A 26,984-nucleotide genomic window follows, 5' to 3' on the forward strand; every position below is an offset into this window, starting at 1 on the left:
CCAGTTGAGGTCTTATATTAAATACAAGCTCTGAAGAATTCATAAAAGAAATGGAAAATATTTCTTTTATTTTTCCCAAAGAGGCAAGAAATCTGGAAAGACAGTATGTGAAGGAGTGTGATCATTTACTTTTAAAAGAAAATATGAAAATCAAATGAAGGAAACTCTTTTTTAAGCTCAAAAAATAAACAGGAAACAAAGGTACTTTAAGTCAGATATAGACAGACATCCCAGAGATGTTTAATTGCTAGATAACAGTTGGAATACTGGAGCAATTAAAAAAAGGAAAGTTATAATTATAAAGTAACCAAAGTCAAAGCCAAACATAATTTTAATTCTTATATTCAGATTCCCCAAAAAAGCATAGCACATGATGATCAGTATCAAACAATTAAAAATATTCTAGAAGTCAATTTGTCATTTCTAACAATAATCACAGATAAAAGAGGATGAACTGCTTACTTACTGGACATTTTTAGCAAGTCAAAAGAGCAGTATCTGAAAACTGTATTTTTTATTTGGCTGCTAAATAAACCTTTGCAGTGGCCTGAAAGGACGATGCGGGTCTAATGAGCAAAAAGTATGCATTTCTTCTGTTAGGCTATCCCGCCACATGGCCTCTAAGGTCTTTGTCATCACACCGTCAATCTCTCTGGGTTTTATTAGTCTCTTTCTTGCCCCAATGCATTATTATTAATTCTTTTTACAAATGCAACCAAGTGATTTCTGTTTTAATATTTACTTTATTTAAAAATTTGTTAAAGAGAGTTCGAGATTTCTTTAAATATCTGTGCATGAGATTTTTGTTAAATTTTTAGAGGACTTTGGTCAGTTGTAGAATTTTTATTGGTATCTCTGTCTTTTGAGGCACAAATTTTCTAGGTTTCTTAAGTAATTCTCCTTTCTGTCCATCTTTTGTGGATTTTACATTTCATTTGTCACCTAAAGATCAGTCAGTCATACATGGAAGCATTGTATTCAGCTGCCAACGCCCCTTTTTCTTTCTCTCTCTCCCTCCCTTCCCTGTCTCCCTCCCTCTCCCTTCTCTGGTTTCTTCGGGCCAGGGGCTAAACCTCTTCTCTTGCTACATATAAATTCCTCACTTGTTAAGGTAGCAAATTGTTCAAAGCCTAAGATTTAACACTCAGCAATTAACCTTAAAATATCTTGTCATCACACTTTTGATTCATAGAGACAAAAACTATTGATAATACCTTTGTCTTTAATGTGTCATCTTCTAATAATCACAAAGATTAAGTAAATAGTCTATAGTGTATGTGTAATGCTGTTTCTGTGAGTTGCAACATAGCTTCCTGTTAACCTTGCCCAGTTCATGAAAAGAAACTGCCACATTTTTGGCAAAAAAAAAAGTTTCCCCTTAAAATCTATTGCATCTGTGGCTATATTTGCTATTTTTATGAGTCAGTTTTTCCTCCAGAAGCACTCCTTGAACTTTCACAATTATATGAAAGCATGAAATACTATATTCTATAATATTTAACCCGTGTGTTCAGAATTGTAATAGCATGCAATTTTTATTTGAGATATGGCCTTCCTAGAAACCAATTTCTTAGCGTCTGCTAGAGCCAAGATTTTTCGGAATTTTAAAGAAAAGCATATTTCATAAATTCAAGTTGCAGTTCCGTTAAGACAAGTTCTATTTTGGTGTCTGCATTTACAATAGCTGAGACTGTCACAGTCATGCACCTTCATCATTAAACAGCCATATAAAGTTCCTTTCTCCTCTAAAGTTAGAATGTTAAATGTTGGCCTTGTAGACTAACTTTCTGAGTCCTTTAAGGTTTATGTCGACAGGTATATAGGCTAGGGTAACTAGTAAGACAAGGGCAGATCTTAACACTGTGAAAAACCTCCCATACTCACGCTTTTCCAAAATTACTTGTGAAAGGTAAAACTTTTTAAAAGCCCATCATGGGTACTTTTGGAAAAACCGTTTATGACTTACATAGAGACTGGTTAAAAAAATGGGGAAGAAATATGAAATGGCAACAGGTCGTGCCTATTCGTAGCATCTGGCCAGCCCTCTCTCAGTTAGCTGTGGTTCAGACCTGTGAGGGTCCCTCTGTGATGCGCGGGTGCATGGGGTCTGTGTCTCCAGCACTCCCAGGTACTGGTGTCTGAGGAGGGCACAGACTTAGTCTTCTGAAAGAGCTGCAGCACTTACCTTGTTGCTCGGTTGTGAGTTCTCTAGAGGTGGTGCTAAGGGAAAACCATTGTGCTGTCAAGCCACTAAGGAACCTGAGAGCTGGTTATGAGGTGGGAGACATCAGAAAAATACACTCAGAGATGCCATAAGCCATCAGCTGGATTCCAGCAGACATTACTATAAAGAGCTGACGCTCCTGACTTGATGCCACCAAAGGAAGTAGCCCCTGAGAGTTACTAAGAACCATCAGAAAGCCCTCTAGTTGAGACCCATGTCTACTGAGTGAACAATAATTGGAGCCATTGTCACTGAGAGCCACCACTAGAAAACCACGGATGAGAAAGGAGAGACTTTACAACCCTCTTCTCATCCCCTCCCTAAAGAAGAAATGCAAATCCTCTTATCTATTGGGAATTCAAGTGAAAGAAAACACATGTTGGCCTTTCCATCTACTCCAGATTGAGAGTAAAGAAGAATTTCCTGATAACAAACCTGGTTCACTTGGAGACTCAGAACCTCTCACTGGGACTTTGCTGGATAAAAAGACCTTGGATTATAGCTCAACCTTCAGACTTTCAATAATATAATAGCATTTATTGATCCTACAGTGAGTGTCAGCCATTGTTCTAAGTATATTGTATGTATTCACTCACTTAATCTAATAACTACGAGGTATGTACCATTATTATACTCATTTGACTGATGAGGAGGAGTTAAGCACACAAAAGTTAATTAACTTTCCCAAGGTCACCAATTTATAAATGGTGGACCATAGACAGGCTAACTCCAGGGCTGTGCTCTGATCCACTTCTTACACTATGTGGAAGGCAGGAAAAATAGCCTCCCAAATACAGCCACATCCCAATTCCTAGAACCTGTGAATATGTTACATTAAATGGCAAAAGAGACTTTGCAGGTGAGATTAAATTATGGATCTTGAAATGAGGAGATTATCCTGGATCCAGGTGGACCCAATCTAATCACATAGGTCCTTAAAAACAGAGACTCTTTCTTAGCTGTGGTCAGAGGGAGATGTGAATACAGAAGAAAAGTCAGAGAGGTGCACAACTACTGGCTTTGAAGATGGAAGAAGGGGACCTTGAGCCAAGGAATGTGGACATTTCCTAGAAGCTGGAAAAGGCAAGGATACAGATTCTCCCCTAGAGAGTCCAGAAAATTATGCAGCCCTGCCTAGAACTTTGTTTTAGCCCAGTGAAACATGTGTTGGATTTCTAATCTACAGAAATGTAAGATCATGAATTTGTGATGTTTTAAGCCACTAAGTTTGTGGTAACTTGTTACAGCAGCAGCAAAAAGCTAATACCTCATTGAAAAAGAGTTACTGAGGTATTTTCATTCCTTGAGCAAAATGGTTTTGCTATAGCCTTAGGTATTTAGGTCGTTTCACTAGTTTTGAATGTATTCCATGCTAGTTTGTCCCACATTTAGCACTCTACCAAATGTTACAGGAAACTGAACATATTTTAGATCTTGCCAGTGGAGTTATAAAATTGATCAGATGCTATGATTTGGATCTTTGATCGCCATACAAGATGGCTTACTGCTGTTTTGAAGTTAGGAAATGGCTTTTTACCAAACAGTAGGAAGTTAGTGTTCTAATTTTCAGAGTATGAATAGTCTGATGATTCCTTACCAAATTCTGTCATTAGTGCCAAAGTATTCTTTCAAGTCTCAGAATAAAATGAATTTGTTGAAAGAACGACACATAGCTACCATGAGCTTTTTCAAAACAATGTCAAAGTTTTGATATTTCTCATCAATATTCATCATAACAGAGACCACAAAATGGGTTCAGAGTTATTTGATCTCTTTCATATGGCAGTGTTTATATACATAAACAAAGTGAAAAACCAGGTCACTGGCCTTTGCGGGCAGTCTTTTGGGAAACATTCCACCTCCACAAATAATGAATGCCACAGACTATTATCAAACATTATACTCATTGCTATCTGTTTCAACTAATGTGGCAGTATGCTGGCTGGTAGGATATAGAGAGAAAAAGAAAACTATACCAATGAACAGTAGCAGTTTCTTAGTTGATGAAATTTATTGATTGAAGAAAATATTAAAGCTTTAGAAAACAGCAATAAATGCTTGGGAAGACTCAGGCCACCGTAAGAGTAATTTCAAAGCAAGTCTTCAGAACAGCGGTTGAATCCCATGGAGCTTTGTGATGGATGAAATTAAACCTGCCACAGACACCACATTTGTATTCTTTCAGCAGTCAGGTTGTGGGGTGTTGCTAGTTCCTCCCAGCATTGCAGATATGATGGCCATAATTTAGCTCTTATGGTCTGGATTCACACAAACGTTATTGAAATTGTTCCTGTACAATGAGCTGAAGAAAGGCAATTAAAATTAACTAAGTAGCACAGACTTTGACTGCTGGGATAAAATAATAGTCAGAACAACTTCACCTTCAGCAGCCAGGGATGGAGTGGCTTATTTGGGGCAATAGTGTCATTCCACCTGTTGTACAGAGACCCCAATAGCAAAGAGAGGGGCGACTGAGGGACTCGTTGCACGTACAGTCTCCTGGATTGATGGAGAATGAGAGTTCTGGGCCCAGTGTGAACAGGACTGTAGGGATTATATTTGTCTCCACAACCAGTGCAATTCACTGGTCTGGTGGATTAATCATTGTGCCCTATTCAACTGTCCTTCTCAAACAACCCGTTTTCTTTTTCCTTGTTAATTGACCATTTGTACAACTGAATTGACCAAAGTAAACAGCTGTTTAACCATCACTCTGAAAGTGAAGCCATTAACCTAAAGACTTTTTAAGTTTTTATTGTTATTTTCTTAATGCTCTAAGTAGTATGTAATCATTGTAGAAAAATTAGAAAACATAGACATGCAAAAAGAAAAAAAAATCCATATATATAATGTCTCACCCAGTACAACCACTGTTAGTGGTAGGAGTATGTCCTTCCAGATATTTTCTCACACAGATATGCATATAAACATGGTTCAGCAAAAATAGTATCCTACCACACTTAACATTTTAGGACCTGCTTGTCTCACTAAGCACTGGCGTACCTGTATATCCACCATCTAGGACTTTAGTTTTAATGACCACATATCGTTCTATTGTATGGATTTACCATAATTTATTTAATCAATCCTCTGTTATTAGACATTTAAGTGTGGTTTGTAATTTTTATTATTAAAAATAATATGATGAGCATATTAAATAAATGTATGTTGTATACTTGTCCACTTAGTTCCTTATGATAAGTTCTAGAAGTCAAATTACTGGTTAAAAGTTATGCAGTGCTCTAAGGATTTTGATGCCTGTCCATAGTGTCATCTTTAAATGGGAAGGAAAACAGATTAAAATGAGAAAAATTAAAATTATTCAAAAGCCTTAAATTAATAAGTTTCATAAAGATCTGAAATGCTAAATGAAAATTCACAAAGAAGTATTTTAATTAGGGTCTGTTTGTTAAACCATTTACACACACACACACACAAAGTTATGGGTGTAAGTGAGAGTCATTAAGTTTACAGATCAGCAAATGAGATGATTTTCTAAATGACAGGCAAAAACATAAAAATATTATCTTCTGTTCTATTATACTTCTTAGAATTAAAAAATAGTGACAGCTATATTGAGATAGAATTCACATACCGTAAAATTCATCCTTTTAAAGTATACAGTTAAGTGGGTTTTAGTATGTTCACAGTGTTGTGCAATCATCACCATGATCTAAAATCAGAACACTTTACCCCAGAAAGAAACTCTGTACACATTAACAGTCGTTTCCCCTCCCCTGCTCCCCAGCCCCTACCAAACGCCAATCTGCTTTCCATTTCTGTGCATCTGCCTCTTCTTGACATTTCATGTAAGTGGAATCATACAGTAGGGGGCCTTTTGGGGACTGGCTTCTTTCACTTAGCATAATGTTTTCAAGGTTCATCAATGTTGTCAGTATTTCATTCTTTTCTATTGCCAGATAATATTCCACCAAGTAGATATACACATTTTGTTTATCATTGATCAGTTCATTCTTAGGATATTAATTAGAATCTTGTCATCATCATGCTTAAAATACTTCAGTAGCTCCCCAAACTGATGAACATGTCTATTAAAGGCCCGTCTTGATCTGGCCCCAACCTACATTTTGGCTGATCTTCTCCCACGCTCCCAACCGCATCCACTCACACACTTCCCCCACCCCTGCAGTCATCATAGAACTACTCACAGTTTCCTGAGTGTGACAGGTGCTCCTGCTCTCATGTGTGCTCTCCCTTCCATCTGGGCTACCCTTCCTCCCCTTATCTGTGCGGCCACCTTTTACTTGTCCTTTATGATTCAGCTCCAGGTGTCTTCTCCTCCTGGAAACCCAGACTTTTTAAGTGATCTGTTATACCTTTTTAAATAATCTGTTATATCTCTATCATAACACTTGTCACACTGGTTTATAATCGTTGATTTTCTTGACTTTTCTTCCACTATATTGTGAGCTCATTGAAGCCAGGAATTATATTCTGTGTATCTCTGTAACACTAGCGATCAAGACCTGGCATATGGGAGACTTTCGATAAATGTTTGCTTTATATACATGAGCAGCAAAATTAATTTGATTTTTTTATGAACTAAATTAATCACCTTAGGGATTTTGTAACTGTGTAGTCATAAACTTTATAGTTAAAATGCACATTGAATTTTCCTATGTTTAATTTGTTCATGTATATTTTGTATTAAAATTCTCAGTACATACAAAGTAATACTCATTAAAATAAACAAGTATTTATATGTAATTCTAGTAAGGTTTTTAAAGTGTACATTGAATTTGCAACCTATCAAATAGGAGACATTTTCAATGAAGAATAATTACTTAAGATAATTTCAGAAGTTGTACAAAAGACAGTTTAGTACCATAGTTCAAATTATTTAAGAAAGAAATTAAGGATATGCCCTGAGATTAATTTATAAATCATAAGTGCACTTTAAAAACAAGACGAGCTTTTTTAATGTAAGTAAATATGTTCTTTTCTTAAACTTGGTTTAGAGTGTTGCCTTGCTTAAAATAGTATATTAACCTTTGAAGCTTACATATGTATATTATTTTTAATCTGTTTTCACTATTTTCTGTGTGAATGAAAAATGTTTTAAGGAGGCCTAGTTCTCGATAATAGAATCCTAACCTCTGTTACTTCTGACTTATAGGGTATCTTTGTTACTAGGGTTCAGCCTGACGGACCAGCATCCAACCTGCTGCAGCCTGGCGATAAGATCCTTCAGGTAAGACAGATAAAAAGCAATGCTTTCGAATGTCAACAGTGAAACGAATGTGTAACCATGTTACTAAGTTCAATGACTTGAATTCAATGATTGGAAATAAGTCCTTCTCACATTTCTTATTTGCCTGTATTGTTTTGGGGTTGATAGGCAGGTCAGAAACCAATTCAGTCTTATAGAATCCTATTTCCCGAGTACCTGACACATGGTAGGTATTCTGCATATTTTTGTTTAAATGAATGGTGTTATTTGCTATGTAAGAAGAATTGATATATAAAAGAATCTATGCATAGTTATTAAATATAAGTAAGAGTAATGAAGTACCGAAACAGGGCATCTATTGATGTGACTTTAGATGAGGGGGAAGGGACCGGTCTGTATTTAATTTTTCGGAAGTAAGCTTATTACTGTTTGAATACTGTGAAACGTGGTTATAGCGCTCTACTCCCCTTGCTCAGATGTTTGAACAAAAGTTTAGCTGTATATAAGGTGACTTTTTTAAATGTTTGGTCTGATGGGAAAAGATTTTTTCTCTGACTTAAAGCTCTGCATGTAGCAAAGGATCGCTCCAGTCGACAGTTAAGTCAATGCTTGGTATGACCTCGCCCACATTGCTTTCTTCGTCCTTCTTCTCTCTTAACTCACTTCTGCTTAATCATTTTCTACATCACAGGAAAAGGCTCTTAAATGTCTTCAATTTATGTAAGATTCAATATTTTGCCTTGCGACCCCAGAAATTTCCCACTATATAACTAGGTGTGGTACTATCTGACATTGTAGATATTTGACCATTTGGAGCAATTATGAAATGGTTCAACATAATATAGTGAAGATTTAGGGACACTGAGAACATAGGGCATGAGGGAAAGGAATCTTCTAGTCAGACTGGCTATGCAAACAGTTACAAGAATGCTAGGGCCCTGCTTCTCTCAGCTCTGAGGAGATCTTCCATCTCCTATTTACTGAACTCTCAAAGTCCTAGAAAAGTAGAAACCCTATATAAGCCAATATATATATAGCAAAATTGCCTTCACATTTTATTCTCAGAAATATTTTTTTTTTTAAGATTTTATTTTCTCCTTTTTCTCCCCAAAGTCCCCCGGTACATAGTTGTATATTCTTCGTTGTGGGTCCTTCTAGTTGCAGTATGTGGGATGCTGCCTCAGCATGGCTTGACGAGCAGTGCCATGTCCTCGCCCAGGATTCGAACCAACGAAACACTGGGCCGCCTGCAGCGGAGCGCGAGAACTTAACCACTCGGCCATAGGGCCAGCCCCAATTCTCAGAAATATTTTAAACTAACTAGCAAAATCATGAAAACTCAAGTTTTCAAAAGTGCTAATTTCCTGAAAAGACTACGTGTTGCTCCAACCTGTGGCAGTGTCACAGTGGAAATACCCATCCAGTAGGTCCGTCCATTCCCTGCAGGAGAAGATCAAGCCAGCACTTGGTCTTTTGAGTTAAAACACTGAAACAAAAAGACACATAAAATCATCTAAATTTTTCTTTACCACTTTATTATGGAAGTCAATGTTTTTTGGACGGCATAAGTGGCCCTTTGATCTTAAGCATTTTATGCCATGTCTATGTGACTCACATTCATTATGTGTAAAGTGAACTGTGATTCATGTTATATCTGAGATCCCCCAGCTCGAAAATTCACCTGTTCAATAATTGTATCAATTTCCATGAAAAACAGCCAAGAATAAACTAACAGTGTAACTCCTTGACCCTTGGTAAATGCTGTTTAGTAAAGGACATGGCTAGTGTTGTTCTCATGTGAATGTCAAAGAAATTATTCTGAATCTCAAAATCTGAAAAAAAAAAAATGTAACCACTTAATCTCAAATCTCTGATATGTTAGAATGCCAGGCTGGGTAGAGAAGCATGCCATAGCTTGAGACAAAGTTGGGTAGTTGCCTTCATCCATGACAGAGGTAGCAAGAGAAAGATTTTTCTCTCCAAATTCAGAAAACAAATATTCAAACGGATATAAAAAGTACAAATAGATATTGATATAGATATCCTGCAGAAGGGCAATGAGAATTAAGTTAATGTCTAGTCACAGGGTTAGAAAAGTCTTTTCTGGCTGTGAAATTCTAGAAGGGTTATTTGTGGGGAGAGGAGAGTTTAATATTTCTAGTTCCTGAGAGGTATACAGCAACAGCGCAGTGCACAGAGGAATGAATTCCTAAGGCAAGAAGAAGGAAGGATTTATAAGCCCAATCAGTTAAAAGCCAAAAATACTGCAGAGGGCTGTGCCTGGGATGTCTCCTCTCTCCACAAATGACTAGCTGGAATGTGACATTTCTTTTCGCTACAGAACTCATTTGTATCTAGTACTATAAAATCAAAATCCATTTTCAGTAAAAGAAAAATGCACATAGACCTCAATCAAACAAATTACTATATATACTGTTTCATTCATACTAGTTAAAAAGAACAAGTGGTCGATTATACTTCCTAAAAGAAATAAGAATGGCTAATTCTAAACTGAAATCATTGCCAACATCAGATGCAGACAGGACAAGTTATGTTCTTGTCTCTTTGTGATAGTAATGCTCTTAGCTCTGAGTTTACAGAGCACTGGAGAAAATGGGTTTATAACATTGACTTATCTGTCATTTACAAGATCATTAGAATATGTCCTCACTGGACCAAATTTATTTACAGCTTTAATGACAGTGTACAACCTGGAAAATCAAAGTAAAAGAAAAAAAATGAGCCCCCACAGTATAGCAGTTACTGGGTTTGATCTAACCCAATAGCAAATATCAAAAGAGATGTAAAATAGCAAAAGATATAGACCTTTCCCAATCTCCCTCAAGCCCAGAATTCATCAGATAAGTGCTCTCTCTCTCTTTTGCTGTAACTCTTTTTACCCACTACTCTCTTCTTGTTCTGCTATGGTATTATGAGCGTGTTATTTGAATTACATGGAGATGTGTGCATTAAGGGATGATGTTAATTAAAACATATTCACATGACTTTTCTGTCATTTTACAATTCATTTTCACTGAGTAGACACCATATAATTAATGAGCATATTCAGATGCCTTCCTGTGCTTCGTAAGTCATTCTGCTTTAAGACAGTGTGGCATGAGGAAAGAGCTCTGTGCTAGGAGAGCTGACCCCTCACAGCTTCACATTCTGTAAAGTCAAATTATAGAAGAGTGAGAGAGAAAAATGAAAGCACATGGATCATAAAAAATGTTATTAGATTGAGCCACGTGAATTTGCTGATATCCGAGCATTTCTGAAGTGGTCCTTTCCATTGGCTTAACATCATGGTTTCTTTTTCCTAATGTTCTTTCCAGTTAAAAAATTTAGTCTAATTCATTATACATTTTACAATTCAAAATATGTTTAAACAAAGAAAGTCTATTAATTATAATTACTCTGTGTAAAATATGAATAGACTGGAGAAAAGCAGATATTGTACTTGATAGTTAACATGATTCACAGTTACAGCCTAAAGCTCGCTGTGAGTGTATCGTCTTCTATGACATCATGGTCCTCAATCCCCAGCCTCTTCATTTACCCACTCCCCTTCCCCAGACAAGAGCCTGACTTTGGCAGCAGAAGAGAAATTAATTTATAGATAATTAGTTAATGACATCCAGATATTATCAGCCATCAAAATAAATTTTTCTAATATAAAGTATATAAATATACCCAGCTCAAGATAATTTCATAGTCTCTTCTACCTTACCATTATTTTAAGAGTTTTGGAATTTGTAATCCAAAATATACTCCTAGTCTATGGCTGTATCTCTAATATATCAAAATAGAGTAATCAGGGATGGTAATTCAAACACACCAGATATTTCCCTTTGTTTCTGATCTTAAACAACTTTGGCCCTACAATTCATATAGACAATTCGAGAAACCGCTCTCAAGAAATACGTCTATCAAGTTTCAGTTAGTTGTTGGCAGGCTGTTGGGCCCAGAGCACCATATCAAGGCCAAAATCATGGGTTTCTGATGGCCGCCAGGCTGTTATCACTGCTCTGTTCCATAACCACTGATAACTCCACTCCACACCCTGATTAGTGTGTTATAAGGGGATATCAGATAAGGGGGAAATTGTGTGCCTTCAGGGAGCTCACAGCTATGGAGACAAGATAAATGCATGCGGGCTTATTAGAAAACTAATAAAGTACTTGATTTTGTGATGTAACTAATAGGTGTAGCACTGTTAAGAGAATGAAATGATGAGTATAAGAGGGTTTTTCTTGAGATTCAGAGAGGGTGGCCACTCACATGCAAAAACCAGGATGCTGACCCCTCCTGTTCTCACCTCATCCTGGGACTCAGGGCATGAGTGAGAGAGGCGAGATCCGGGTGGCAAGGAATGCTGGTCATAATGGAGATCTCTGGGTGTGGAGGGAATAGAGAAAAGAAAAGTTACTCTTGATGGGGCAGGAGATACTCCAGCCTCAACAGAAAGGAGAAGGGAGGGTGAGTAGGAGGAGGAATACCTGTGAGCTAGATGAGCGTCAGTCTGCAGGAGCAGAGGTGAGAGGCTTAGGCCAGAATGGTGAGTGTGGAGTACAAGCGAGACAATATTAAGGAGGGAGATCCCTGCACAAAGAAAGGAGCCTGAGATTTTAAAGTTTCTTGTGGAGCTGGATAATTTGAACATGGAGATGGATTGGAGTGGCGATGGGAGTAGGGAGGAGACAACCAGACATAGCTTTCAAGGCTCAGAATGTGAGAGGTAAGTTTAGACTCCCCAGAAGTCTAAATGAAAGGTTCGTGGCTGGCTACATCTGTTGTATACAGATACATGGTGCTAGATTTGTAGACACCACTGAATCAAACCTTTCTTGTCTGAATGGAAGTTTTATACCTCTTTTAATGAAAGGTAGATGTGGTTAGCTGCTAACAGGATTAGCTAAAGCTCATTTATTCAACAACCTCAGCTATCAGGAACAAAAACAGAAACCAGAAAACAAATAAAATGTATCCGAGAAGCTAAGTTAATGTCAGAAAGTCCATGCACTCCATCTCATGCTTTTTTGCTCCAAAGAGAGCCTTTATTTCATACTTGGAGTCTTACTAGTTTTCCAGACCACCAAGGGGAAAGCCTCTGGGTCCAGGCACGTTGCCAGAGGCAGGATGTCATAGCCTGCAGCTTCACTGTCCAGGAAGAGAGAGAAACTTCTTAAAGACAGAAACTAAATTCAAAAAGTACAGCTCACTGGAGTCATTCAATATAAAATAGTGTTTCCCAGCGGTATGCTTTAAGATATCTTTAAAAAAAAAAATTGTTCCTTAGTCAAATAAGTTTCAGAGCCACCTCAGACGCTCTGCCTTGTTTCAGGATTTCACAGTGTACCAAGAATCTGAGCCGTTTTACAAACTTATATTTCCCAAGATACTTAACCATGCAACCCTCTTTACTAAGGACATCCATCAACCACTTCCATACAGCACACTTTGGGAAATGTTTCCTATAGAAGCAACTAATTGGGCCCACAGCTTTATCCCAGAGTGCTGATGCTCATAATTATCATCATGAGTCAGTAAGATGGCTTAGAGTATGCTCATTTCTCTGAATTTTTAAAAATTTCTCCCCAAAAAAGCTATAGCAAGCAAAGAGTGAGAAATTTTTGTTATGGTTAAAATGAAGTGTGGGACCCTTAAAAAATAAACTTAAGGTATTTGGAAATTTCACTCAAGCATTTCCCAATGAGGCCAAATGAGTTCAAGCTTTTCTATAGTTGATCTTCAGTGGTTGAAAATCAAAAGCACCAGAGAAGTTAGGAGGAAGGCTGGCAAGGAAGGGGATGCAATAATCAAAACTCTTAGTGTTCAGAGAAATTATTAAATAACGTATATGATTTTATATACCAGAGTTTCACTGAATATCCATTTAGTTTTATTCATAATGTATAAAGTTCATGGGTTACTAATAAATGATTGAGAAATGCTTTTTGCAAATCAAAAAGGTAGTATTGTTAAGTATTAAGTAAAACATGAAAACCAATAAAGACAAGGTAAGTTCTAATGAACTGCCTCTAACTTCTATAATTTGGCTGAAATGAAAATAGCACTAATTAAGCATCTATATTGTCTCATTCATGTCACAACAATCCTGCAAGGATCTATTGTTGACAGAGGTTAAATAACTTATTTGAGCTTCGTCTGTTAGACAACACTGATTCTACTGGAGCAAATTTTAGTGATAGCATTGTATTCATCACATTTTCTATTTATCTATTTGGAAAATATGCATTAAATGCCCACTGCGTACAAAGTATTGTGCCAAGCAATGTGAACAGTGCAAGAGGGAATGTAACTGAATTCCTGGCTTTACACATCCTCGCCCAGGAAGCAGACAAGTCCAAAATCACACCAAGCAGAAAATGAAGGAGGAAGAGAGACAGGAAATAGCTGACTATCAAATGTTTAATAAAATGAACTCCCAGTCTGTCTTCTTTTAAGACCAAGCTCTCCAACAAAACAGAGACCATCCTGGCCACAAAGAGCCCCCTGAAAATGAGAGATTGGTTTTGCAGTCATTCTTTTTGTGGCCAAAGTAAAAGGAATCAAGTGCAGCTCGTTGGGGAGCCGCTCTGCAGACCAGGATGGGGAAGTCATTCGTCAGAGATGCTCATTCAACATGATTGACAAGAAGAAAACAGGCGTGCTAAAATCAGAGCAGATAAATAAGGAAATGTCTTAAGAAATACTGTTTATTATCAGTTCTACACCTGAATTTCTATGCAAATAACTCACACAGTCTTCACTTGAGTCCATTCCATCGTGCTGCGTCTTTTTGAGCCTGAACTCAGGACACGTTCAAGCTGCAGTGCATGTGTGCACTTCAGACAGAAGAAAAATTCTTATCTATGTTTTATTCTGTGAAGACTTTTTTAATACTACAGTAAAGGCCACTAAGACTTGAAACTTTCTCAGATTTAAAATGTCCAGTGTAAATTTTTCATGTGAACTCTCTAATAATTTAAGGCCTGTAGTTCAGATTTTTCATAGAAAGGAAAATTTTTTAAATGACTTGGCATAGAGTCAATGTAATATTGATTATGCAGTGCACTCAGCCCCACATATATCCCAATATTTATTGAGAGTACTCTATCAGATTAAAATTCTGAAGTGGGAATTAATTCCAGGTAGTTAATGTGAAACATAATTATAATTATCTAAGATTCCCACTGTTTCTCATAATGCCTGGCTGTCAGGATTAGACAACATGAAAGCTTTTACTTGTAGCTCTAATTTGGTTGCTATGTTTTCTAGTTTTTTCCCCATCCCAAGAGCTATAGGCATTCAAAGTAAAAGATATTACTGTACTAATGTATATCTAATGTACCAAATACATGTGCTCTGGCCCCTTATATGTTTGTCCCTTGAGAGTGAGTTTAAATCAGCCAAAAATCATATGCTCATGTCTCTAATTCCATTTCTTTTTTGGATTCCAAAAAGAGTTGTGCTGTCCTTCTTATTGGCTGATCCCACCAATGCTGCGGCCAGGCCTTCTCAGAGACTAGTTTTTAAGTTTGAGTTTTGAATAATAAAGATACGACAGAATTCCTAGGAGAATTACAGCATCATCTGGAGAATTTATGCAGTATAAACATCTGTAATTTATCCACTTAACAAAACATTTACCAGAAGGAAATCAAAGATAAATCCGGGAAGGACCAAGAGGATGGAATCCAGAAACCAAGTGTGTTTTCCGGTAAATTGATGAGCTGTAATTGCAAAGCTCTACTTTTTGTTGGAATTTCAAATATTATTTTCATTAACCCTCTATGTTTTCATGTCTAAATCATGAAAAACGACGATTAAAAACCACTTTGTGGCACAGATGACAGTGGAATTAAAATAAGGGAGGATATCTTCTGGAAATAACATAAAGATTATAGTAAAATGTTTCTTTATACTTTCAAATCAGCTAAAGCCAGAAAGCCATTAATTACATATTCTTGAAGCATAAAATTTTCAGGATATCTTTTCTTTCCTAGATTGTTTTCTTATTAACTTCATTTCGACTTAATAGGCCATTCATTTATTTCTCATTTTTCGTTAACTTGCAATTTCCTCAAAGTTGCACACATTTTATTATAACCCATAATAGACTCTACGTATATATAAAATATCTATGTGGCCGAATGTGCCAACATATTTTAAAATTTCATTAATTTAGCATATATTCTTCAAATCATCTTTTGCATTTTATATTATGCATGTGTTCAAAATATCAAATGCATAAATGTAGATTATATACTTTTATTTTACAAAGCATCACTAGATTTATACTCTGCAATTAATATTCCCTGGTACTGGCCTTTATTTCCTCCACTCTTCTTCTCTTCACACACACAAAACCTTACAGGTTGAACTATGTGATTCTTCTGGTCTTCATTTTAATTGGAAAAGCCCTTCACAGATGTAGTAACGTAATTCTCTGATTCTCTGTCTGGACCACCCAAGATGGAAGCCAGGTAGCTGTACTCATTTTAACAAATACCAGGTCAACTCCCTTTGCTCCTCTGTGCTAAGAATGGAAGGAGAAGGTTCTTTAGCACTGAGACTCTATCGTCTCCTTCCATTCAGACCTCTCTTCCAGCTCATCCTGTCATTGCCTCCCTGGGCATCAGGCCTAACAGAATGTTCCACATCAAGAAACAGCTCAATTAATATTAAAAATGAATTCATTAATAAACGGAAAACATTTGTTACAACCTCACAGCAGCCAACAAAATGAATTGTGCCAACATACAGAGAGTTGACTACTGTGACATAAATTCCCACCTAGCCACTAGCTCTGTGAGCTTGGTTATTTCCTGTAATCTCTCTGATCCTCACATTTTTTTGTTTTTAATTAGAGTTAACTAAACAAAAAAAAAAGTTCCTTCCTCTGACATTTTGTCCTTCTATTCTTGTGGCTTAATGAAAATTGTATTTCTTAAATTCAAGAAAGTAATAGAGAAGTAATGTTAACAGTAGTGGCTAACAGTGAATGATTGATTGATTATAGTGTGCTGAGCCCTCTCCTAAGCACTTGACATGTTAACTCATTTAATCTTTAATAAACTTTCGAAAATAATGTGCTTTCTGACCTTTCAGAGTCCTTCTGCTATTTTGAAGCCATTCCCAGGCAGTCCCTACTTGTGGTCTTTTAAATAGGGCTCTTGAGGTTCACCAAAGCTCTGGTTTAGATGCAAAACATTCCTGGGACTAGAACAACGGGTGGAGTCCTAATGTGCATTTAACTCAGTGAGCTCATTCACCAGTCTGCTTCTGGGAAATCAGCTCGGTCTTTGTGTTTCCCACTAACTCTCATTGGTTCTTACAAAATATGAAAACTAAAAGCTGATGCTTTAAAGCAATATTAAAAGCTAAGGGGTCTCCCAAGTGCTAAATCAGAACCTGGACTGTGAACATGTGAACTGGCTTCTGAACATCTCGAAGGCTGCTTTATTGGAAGTGGACCCAGATTCAAGGCCAGAAGTAATCCAGCTCTCCCTTTTCCCTGCTCTCCTCTGCTGCAGAAAACTAGGGTCAACTCAGGCCACTGGACTCTTGCATTTCCTGCTCCCTCTATGAGCACTCTCCCTGATACCCTTCAGGATGACTCTTCCCAGTTCTCCTGCTGCCTGGGTCCGTCAGGAACCCATGTTTTCTGTCCCCTCCTCTCAGTGCATCAGCACCCATGAGAATCCCCATTCTTTAGTTCGACCGTCTGGCTACGGCAGTTTTCTGGCATCTCTGGAAGGATTGGGCCTGTTTCACCTTTCCCTCCCTCACTTCAGACAGATTTTCCCAGATGCTCGGGTCAACAGCAGACACTGTTTTTCAGTTGTGCTCTACCCATCCAAAGCTCCAACCCCTTCCCGCTCCCCTAGTTATATTGCCCTTCTTTCACAATGCTCCCTTGTAAACTTATTTTCTGGTAAATCTCCCAGCATTCCATGTAGTTAGTACCAGACTGCAGTAAAACCTAACCTCTGCTGCTAACGCTGCCACTCTCATCTCCTTCCTGGACTCCAGTCTACGTTCATTCTCAGAGATGATCAACTTTCCCTTGCGTGAGTCGCCAGTACCACAAACTCCACTGTCTTCCCAACTAAGCTTGCTCTTCCTCCAAGGTTTCCATTTTCCCTTAATGGCATCACAATTTGATTCTTGTTTGTTTCTCATACTTTTGTCCAATCTGATGCCAAATTTATAGACTCTACCCTAGAAGTTTTCTCCTTTTTAATCTATTTCCTCTGAAGTCTCCTGGCACTGTCCTAGCAGATAGTCTGACCTAGTCTTTCTACTTTGGAGAGAGAAGCTCACATATGGCTACAACACCCCAATTAACCAGAGTTAAAACTATAATAAGAATGAGAGATTCAGCATTTCTGTCACTTCTAATTTAGGACTAAATGTTATTTCTACCAGTACTTTTGGAATAAGTTAGATTAAACCTAATAGGAATATGAATGAGAATTACAGCTTTGCAACCACCGTAAAAAACAAAATTATGTTAGGAGGTGATACCCAACAATTTTAAGGGGAAGATGTTCATTATTTTATCATGGCCAAGGAAATGTCAGTTCAAATCACTAAGAGCGACTACGGTCTTATTATTTCAGTGAAGCACTGAGAGAAGGAAAAAGGAATATTATATATCAGATGATTCTCCCCTGGCTGTGTGCTCTCAGTCACGTCGTTTGCTCTCTCTGAGGTGTAGCTCTTTCATTTATAAAGTAACAGGATCAGCCTAGATCATGCTTGCTGCTTACTCACTCTCACTCTCCTGCTCTCTCACTCTCTTGCCATCCCTTTCTATCTCTCCAGAAAAGTTCCGTCTAAATGTTTTACATACTGAGCTCTCTCTCTTCCTTTTGAAGAAAAGAATCTATGAAAAGACCCCACCTGCTATAAAGCCTCTGCACATTAGTTTATTTTTATGATTGTTTCTTATGCTAAAGCTTAGGGTCTAAATCCACTGGCAATTTTATTTTTAAATTCTCACAAAAATGATTACATATGTGGATCATGTTAAAACTTTTTTCTGCATGAACTGTTGCAGAATTTACTTGAAATAGCTGACTGTGCACATGTCCAGGGCTGGAGGAGACTCCGGGCTTGAGACAAGACAAGGACCTGTGGTCTTTTGCTAATTACACTCTTGCCAAGTGAGAGTGCCAGCAAACTCCTGTGGTACATGCCTCAGAGAAACAGCTTCCTAGGAAATTTTTCCTCTTCTCTTTTCCTTCCACTGAGCTACCCGAGTACTTTTTTATGTATGTCTTCTGATATTAATTCAATTCAGCATACATTTGCTGAGTGTTTACTACATGTAAGACATTTTCCACATTATTTTTAGTTATGATCATGGCTTATTTCCCCTTCTGGATGTCACCTCTTTGATGGGAGCCTCCCTGTCTCATCTCTTTCTTACTTCCTATCCCCAGTGCCTGGCACAATACCCTGGACACAGTCAGCACGCAACAGACATTTTTAATTGAGAAGATGAAAAAACTAATCACGGTGGAAGTGGACCAACCTTCTTTGAAGATCTTTTGATATAAGTACCACTCAAAACTGAAAACAATGATTAATTTGCTCTCTGGATTTTGTACCACTTATAGCCTTAATGCTGATATTATTTTGAGACCAGTAGTTCCTAAAACCGGGAACGGTTGGGTCTGGTGATGGACAATATACCATTCGTGGTGTCCAAATCCTAGAGCATTCCTTATCCCTGAAACACTGGGGTATTTAATTTTGAACAAGTCCCTGAAAATTCTCAGTGGGTTTTGAGTTCATTACAATTCTAGGTTTTGAGTCTGCAGATAGATAAATCTGAGTACTCACAAAGGTATTATTAACATTTGACATTCAAGTACTCCATTATTGAAGTTACATTTTAATTTCACAATTCAGGTATGCCTTTTGGTCAAAATGAAGGCATTAAGGTTTAGTAAAACCTTCAAAACTAAAGTGGAATAAACATATACTTCACCCAAGTTTGCTATTTTCCTGATGTCAGAAACAGGATGAGAGTGAAAAGAAGAATGTACCATACGCTATCTTCTCTATTCCTTGTCACCATCTGACCAGAAATAACATCAAGTGGAACCCAGTTGTCTGGTTTCTACAATAATTTAAAGCAAGAAATTGGGCTGTGTAATAAACCCAAAGTTCTATTCAGCTACCATTTCTGCCACTGAAACAACCAATGCCAACTGTGATAGGCATTTCCATTAATTAAATGTTATTAAAGACTATATGTATATTTATATAGAGAGAGAGAGACTCTCTAATTCAAACAAATTTGTACTTCTAATTATTTGGGTTTTCACAGGTTTACATATTTGTTTCCTAGTATTTTCTTTATTCGTAGGCGTACTGTGGTTAAAAATGCAGCATTTTAGGAGCTTCTTCATCACATCATTAGCCTACCACTTTTAATGAACTAGTGGTAAAATACAATGTGTCAGATAACTTTTATCTAAGTTATAGAGATTATACAGTATCACTAGAGATGTACTGCTATTTTAAATTCAAAAAAGCCAAAGGCTGTGAAATATCTTAAGTGAGTAGTTATTTGAAATATTAATCATATTTCAAGAAAGCATAAAAAAAAGTAAAGCAATAAAGGCAATGGGTGCCCGAGATTAGTCTCAGTCAACGGAAAATTGAACAAGTCAACCAATTAACTGGCTCTATAACCTGTACTTTGCCAAGCAGTCAATTTGGCTGATTCGTGTAAATCATCAGAGTCTCAGACTACAAGGAAAACAGTGACATGACTGTCAGTCATTGAGTTTCCCAGATTTATTGCTACCAAGTTTCAATAAGGTTGTGTTTTATTTCGGCCTTCATGACAGTGAAGCTTTATGGGATCCACTTCTCTATATATTAATAATAAAAATTATTCCAATGAAGAAAATCTGCAAGGTACTGTGGAGAAAACCAAAGAATCATGAGCATTCACTTCAGAAAAGCATGTACAGTGGTCCCCCCTTACTGCAGGAGCTGTGTTCCAAGCCCCCCAATGGAAGCCTGAAACCGCAGATAGTACCGAACCCTGTGTTTATTATATTTTTTCCTAACTAGGGCTAATGGGTAGTCGCTTATACAGCGTGGATACACTGGGCAAAGGGATGATTCACGTCCCAGGTGGGACAGAGCAGGACTACAGGAGATTTCATCATGCTGCTCAGAAGGGCAAAAGATTCAAAATTTATGAATGGTATATTTCTGGAATTTTCCACTTAATATTTTTGGACTGTGGGCAACTGAAACCCCGGAAATGAAACTATGGATAAAGGGGGACACTGTACATTTTGTGACATAAATATCAAATAGCTAGTTGGAATCCTGAAAGTGTAACCTTAGGCTATTTGTGTTTCAAATGAATTTTGATTACATAATTGATGATTCTCAAGTAGGAGATGCGGGCATGTCCACTGATACTAATGTCAGTGTGCTTTACCCCTGAGGGACGGACCTCTTAGGTATAGTGGATGGGATTGAGAACCACTGGTATAAATAATGAACATACCTGCATTTAGTAACGTGGGAAATAAGAATGATCTCTTTAACATAAAAATATATAAGCTGAGAACATTTCAATGAGTCAAAATTAGATTGAACCATACTGTAAATGCCCAGTCGTGTTTTGCATGAGTGAAATATTTGATGGTACTAATGAGTTTACATCAGTGATTATATCACAAGAAGGCAATGGTCCTTTGGACACTTCCAAACTGTCTCAACTCAGTTCCTGCAAAAACAAAACAAATCAGAACAACAATCAAACTGAACAACCATATTTCAAGGGCGTCTGTCTGTTATTCGCCAGTGTGTGTCTACGATTAGCACAGTGACTAGGACTGTACTAGGACAGTCTCAGGTAGGGCACTTTAGATTCTTGAGAAATATTTGTTGAGTTAATAAATTGAGTTGGAGCTGAGTGAAATTAATTAGTTGTTTCCATAGTTGCAATTCTGTTGTGAATTTTAAAAATCGATAACTTTTGGTGCTCAATACCTGCTTGAATTTTATGATTAGAAACAATGATAAAGTGATAAACAAGTATCTTGCATTGATTTCCCTCTTTTGTTTGTGTGTTTACAGGCAAATGGACATAGTTTTGTACATATGGAACACGAAAAAGCTGTATTACTACTGAAGAGTTTCCAGAACACCGTAGACCTAGTTATTCAACGTGAGCTTACCGTCTAAATATTTTTTATAAATAGTGAAGATACTCTAGCCAGACCTAATGTTCAAAAATAAATTTATACATAGAAACAAATTTTGCCAATTGCTGGACCAATGGCAAACATTAGTGCCAAATGTATAATACTATATGTTAGCACTGATCATCCTTAAAAATGTTAACTATATAAATATGATGTTCATGTGGTTATGTATTAGTTTTAATTGTCAGCCTCTGGCTGTGCATTGGTGCAGTTTTGTTTTTGTTTTTGTTTTTGTTTTAATCAAATAAGTTTCTTCTCGAAGTGGATTTCATATAATTTCGGAGCACGGAAGCACACACAAGCTCTTTACGAATTCTGCTCTCCATCAGAAACACTGCCTCAAAGTTGTATATGCCTTTATATAGAAAATACAAGTATAAAGAATTGTAATTCCCATAAAATATTTCTAGCACAAGGTATATGTTGGCATATATACAAAAAGAATATAGAGAAAAACAATATTTTCATAAACTAAACATCTCGGATTGAGAAAGAAAATATATCTTAAAATAAGACTTTACTATATTGAATCTTTTTCAATAAAAATTACATGATAATGCCTTATGAAAGTAACTGTACATATGGTATAAAGTGTTTATATTTGGTTCCATATTCATTTGCTAAATTCTCATAAGACAGAGTGAAATATTTCATAAATTAGCCATTTGTCTCTGGGACCTGAATAAAAAGAGGACAAACTAATTTGCTCAATGCCTTTAGTTGATTACAATACATGCAGAGGTAAGAAACAGACTAAAGGTCATTGCAGATGAATCTTTTTCACCACAAATTTAAGCAGTGAATGATGGGTGGCAGGAAGGTATTGCTTTATTTCTTTCAAGTTTATTTTGATTGTAAACTGTAGCCTCTGTGATTTCTTTACTTGTAAATGTAGGATTTATTTGTGTGTTGCTTTATCTAATTTGCTACTTTTAAATCATTTAAAACAGGTTTTGAGGATTGATAAAATTTATCATTAAGGACTGTTAGAAAGTTATGATGGGTGATTAAAAAAACTTTGGTATTTAAATACAACACTTCAAATATAATTTCTCAGAGCTATGGTCTACTGTATTATTAATTTCAGTGCCTGTCTTTGTGGGCAGAAATATAGAAAATACTTTTTTTCCAAAAAAGTTTCAAAGTATATAAAATCCTGAATTCTGTCTCACCAGAGAGAAAGACAAATGTAGTTAATATAGGAATCAGTTATTTTTACACTGGAGTTGTTTTCCTCTATGAATGATCAAAATTCATTTTATAATCCTTTAAAAATATTTCTCTTATATATTAGTCATTAATTTGATTAAAATACTAATTTGAAATTCCAGAATGATTTCCCAGAGTTAGTTGTATGCATTCTCTCTCCTATTTCCACATAGCTTTTTTTTAAAAAAAAATATAGAATGAATTTACTTTACATGCTAGTGTTTCAAGTGTTCTATTAGGATTTCCACCGTGGTATCACATATTGATGTCACCAAAGCTCTGAGAGTAATATTTGTATGTTAACTGTTTTATGGGGACATTTAAAATATTGTATTTTTGTAGGGTCTATTAAAACGAGTGTCACTTATTAGAAGTACAGTGGTATTTTTTGGCAATAGAATTTGTCGCTTGAAGGCAAATGATACTTCACCTTATAGATGATGCACTAATTTTGATGTTGCTTTATGTCAGGGTGACATTATACCATGATTTTATAGGGTTTGACATTTAGCAAATGATTAAATGATTGGCCTATTTAATATGTTTCCCAGAAGTAACTTTTAAATGCATTTTAATATATTGACAGTTTCTGATGAGAAGTGTCTTTCAGAGCCTAATTTTCTTTGTCAAAAACTCACACCAAGCCACTGTATCCAGCCACGATTGTAGGATGATCATCATTCATCAAGACAGAGGCCCTCACTGGCCTCACAAGATCGCTTAAAGGAAAAGGAAACGTGTGGGTGTAGTTTGGTGGCAAGGAAGCATCTCAAATCATCCCATCAGTGTGTTAACCTGTCACGGGAGAGGTGAGAGAAGAGCCGGATGTAGGATTTCCCAAGTCTTTTTTCTTATGTCAGGCTTCCACATCAAACCCAGGGCTTCAGGAGAAGCTTCTGAGGCACAAAGCTGAGAGGACCTTGATTCTAGTAAACACCTCTACACTCCTGATCTGATGACATTGTCTTGGGCCAATGCTTTAATCCTTCCTGTACTGCAGAGAGTGAGGAAAAGAGAAAAGGGATCACTGACCAACTGGAAAAGAAATCTGAAGAGCCAAAGCACCTCATGGTCAATTGTACTGCCATGCTGCATACTGAGGAAAGGCAGGGAATCATGAAAAGAGGCACTTTTCTCAGGTTGACTAAATAAAATCAGTAATCACTTGAGGGGGAAAAAATATAATTGATTCCATAGGTAACCAAAACCAATCATACATTAGTTTTTGAGTATTGAGTTTTTTGGAGTAACTGGTTTTGCTGCCTGAAAATAGAGTCTGGTTTATGTTAGCCACAACAAAAAAGAGTGTGCCTTTAAAAGAAAGAAAAATCAACAACAACAAAAAAGGAGTGGAGTTCATCATGACTCCAATAGACTCACCTCTTGGTCTTTGATTTTTGGGGGAATCTTTCTGCTGAGGAAGATGTCAAATCTGGTGGATCAGTAAGACACGGTGGAGGGGAATGAGAAAGATCAGAGGTGGAAGGAACAAGCACTGAAAATTCTTAGTAGATTTGCTGCAGATTTTGCAAACCTAATAGACATTAGCGGATAATTTTTAAAACTATTTACACAGCTTATAATATATTGTCACCAAAGCTCTCTTATGATAATTCCAGCCTTCCGGACAACGTCATCTAAATAAACATAGTAATTAATTTCAAAATATAAGTGTACTTTTGACAAGGAATACTCAAAGTCAGTATGAAATGCAAATATTTACATCATACTAATTTATTGCACATTGAAACCTATAAAATATATGTGTCCCAATTAATTAGGACTGTAATTACAGAGACATCAAACAAGCCTGGTTGTTTCTCAGCCTTATGTTGGATTACCATCCTTAGGATGGAAAGCAGCTTCAAAGAGGGCATGACAAGTCAGCATTAATTTGTTTTTAATCTTAAAGGTGAAAATTTAAAGATCATCTTAAAGATGATTTAAAAGTAAGACAAATATCTTTTACCATGTGAGCTAAAGAGAGAGAATATTCAGAGGGAGGAAAATGGTGGGAAAATTAGATTTATGCATGCAAATGCTAAGTGAAAAGTATCTGAATTTTCCAAAATGATTGGAGGAAGGAAGCCAGAAAAACATTTTACTTTTAATCATAAAATCTATTTAATATCTCCACCACAATTGAAAGCTTTGGAAAACACAGTGTTTGCCAACTTGTCTTTCCCTTGGCTTTTCTTGCTGCCCCCACAGTGTCTGCCCCTCACTGGCGCGCAGATCAAGAATGACTATTCTGATGAAACACTCTTATCAACAGGCAAGAACACAACATCACCAGATAAAAAGCCATGTTGGTATAAAATGACCACTCTAAATTTTTGGTAAATTCAATCAGACAACATGTTTGACTGATTCCTGATATACTGACCCAACAGCAGGTTTACTGAAACGCTGGGTCAGTAAAAAGTTATGCAAATAATGAAATCTAGTACATTACGAAGATGAGTCCTTTATCTCGCATCAAGTAAAGCAGGGCTGAGGGTCCAGTCACGTTCCTCTCACAGAAATGCTAAATCTTTCTGAAGCTTAATAAAATGTTCAAACACTGGGTTGGTGATGTGCCCTCTCTTATGTTTGTAGTTCCCTGATCATCTGGGAATTGGGGGGAAATCTTCAGATTCGAGATCACTTGCATGAACTTTTTTCCTTAGCAATACAATTGCCTTCCACTAAGGAAAGCATCCTGCCTTGGCCCAGAATATTTCCCCATGGCAGCAAGACCATCCTGCAAGTATACATTGTAGCAAGAAAAGAGAATGTGGGCTGTGGAAAAACAGATGCGCACTATAGAAATCATGTGGGGTAATATTAGAGGAGATCCTGGGCATCGGCTCTTTTATGCATCCTTTCAGCTTCATTTGATCTAAACTATTCAGAGAATGTATTTTTCCAAAACACCCCACCATACAAAACTAAGGCAGATGCAATCAGGTTTTCTAGTTATATTCTGAAGCTTCTGGGGGCATTTCTGTTTCTCTGTGTAAAGCTGACCTTTCTCCGTTGCTGCTGTTGCTGCCATAGATCCATCCCGCCAACTCCCCTTGATGTTCCGAAGGCGGCGGACGGCCGCTTCTGTCCTGCCGACACAGGATAAGAGGTCCCCTAGAGTTCTAAGTGTTTGGAGACCCTTGAGTATCAACTGATGGTTCCAGCTTCCAGTTTGGTAGGAACTTTCTTTGGTGATGAAGGAAGCTGGAGTAGTAGCATTAACCAAGGCTCAAAAGTGGATCACTTATCCATGTCCCTGACAGCAGAAACACAGCTTGTGCACAAGGGGGCAGGTGGCGATGCGTTGAGACCCGTGTTCCCACTTCTGTTTTTAAAATGTTGAATTTTACCTTATGGAGGACCCTCTCTGAGCCTCCCAGCTGATTGTTACTGGGACAGGTTCCAGTCTTCTTACCTTTGACACTGTCTGCAGGAGAATGGTCTGGAAACACCCCCCTGTGAGGGTATAAATTGCAAGGCTTCTACTTTGGAGAATTCAGAGCTGTCTGATAAACGGAGGGGAAAAGTCCACTCTAAGTTTTGATTAAAAAGAGTAAATGAAAATCTAGGCATATTGAAGCCCCTGGGCTTTTTACTATGTGATTGTCATAATCTTCCCTGAGAGCAGATCTCTGGGAAGTAAAGAGGAGAACAGAGAGAGGAATTCCCTGTCCACCTTAGAAGCACTCCTTCGTCCGGTAGAGCTCCCGCAGTGGGGTTCCGCTGCAGGACAGAAGGCTCGGGCTTTGTAACGGCCTGGATGGGAGGCAGGCCCAGAAGAGAAGGATGTCTCTGCAGCTACACCAGTATCTCCCCAAACCATCCTGGGCTGCAAAACACTTCTTTTTTTTTTTTTTTTTGGCCTCATTTTGTTAATAGCAGTACCTCAAAGAGTGGAAAGTTATGAAATTCAGGCAGTGTTTACGTAGAACGCTCTGAAATCCTGTGACTCTTGTTAGTCTGGCCTGACCCAGAGAAAAAGCCAGGCTCAGATTTCCACAGGTGTGATTTTCAAACCTAGTAGAATTTCTTTTCTCCTTCAAAAAAATAAAAGGCTCTCTTTTATTTTCATTCTTTAAGCTAGTGTAATTTTCAATGTGTG

At 37.3% G+C, this 26,984-nt stretch overlaps 1 protein-coding gene across 4 annotated transcripts in view; it reads left to right on the forward strand.

Annotated features, from left to right (window-relative positions):
* The window catches only part of LRRC7 (leucine rich repeat containing 7), a 499,243-nt gene extending 475,763 nt beyond the window's left edge, over positions 1 to 23,480 (forward strand). For 3 of the 4 annotated variants that reach the window (XM_070486576.1, XM_044749553.2, XM_070486577.1), the window contains 2 exons: positions 7,362 to 7,436; positions 21,540 to 22,238. In XM_070486576.1, the coding sequence (XP_070342677.1) occupies positions 7,362 to 7,436; positions 21,540 to 21,647 (183 nt within the window). In that variant the 3' untranslated portion in view covers positions 21,648 to 22,238. Of the gene's footprint in view, positions 1 to 7,361; positions 7,437 to 21,539 lie in introns of all 4 variants that reach the window. The other variant, XM_044749558.2, reaches the window with a different exon arrangement.
* The last annotated feature ends 3,504 nt before the right edge of the window (positions 23,481 to 26,984 follow it).

Source organism: Equus asinus, chromosome 16 (genome assembly GCF_041296235.1).
Source record: "Equus asinus isolate D_3611 breed Donkey chromosome 16, EquAss-T2T_v2, whole genome shotgun sequence".
Lineage (NCBI taxonomy): Eukaryota > Metazoa > Chordata > Mammalia > Perissodactyla > Equidae > Equus > Equus asinus.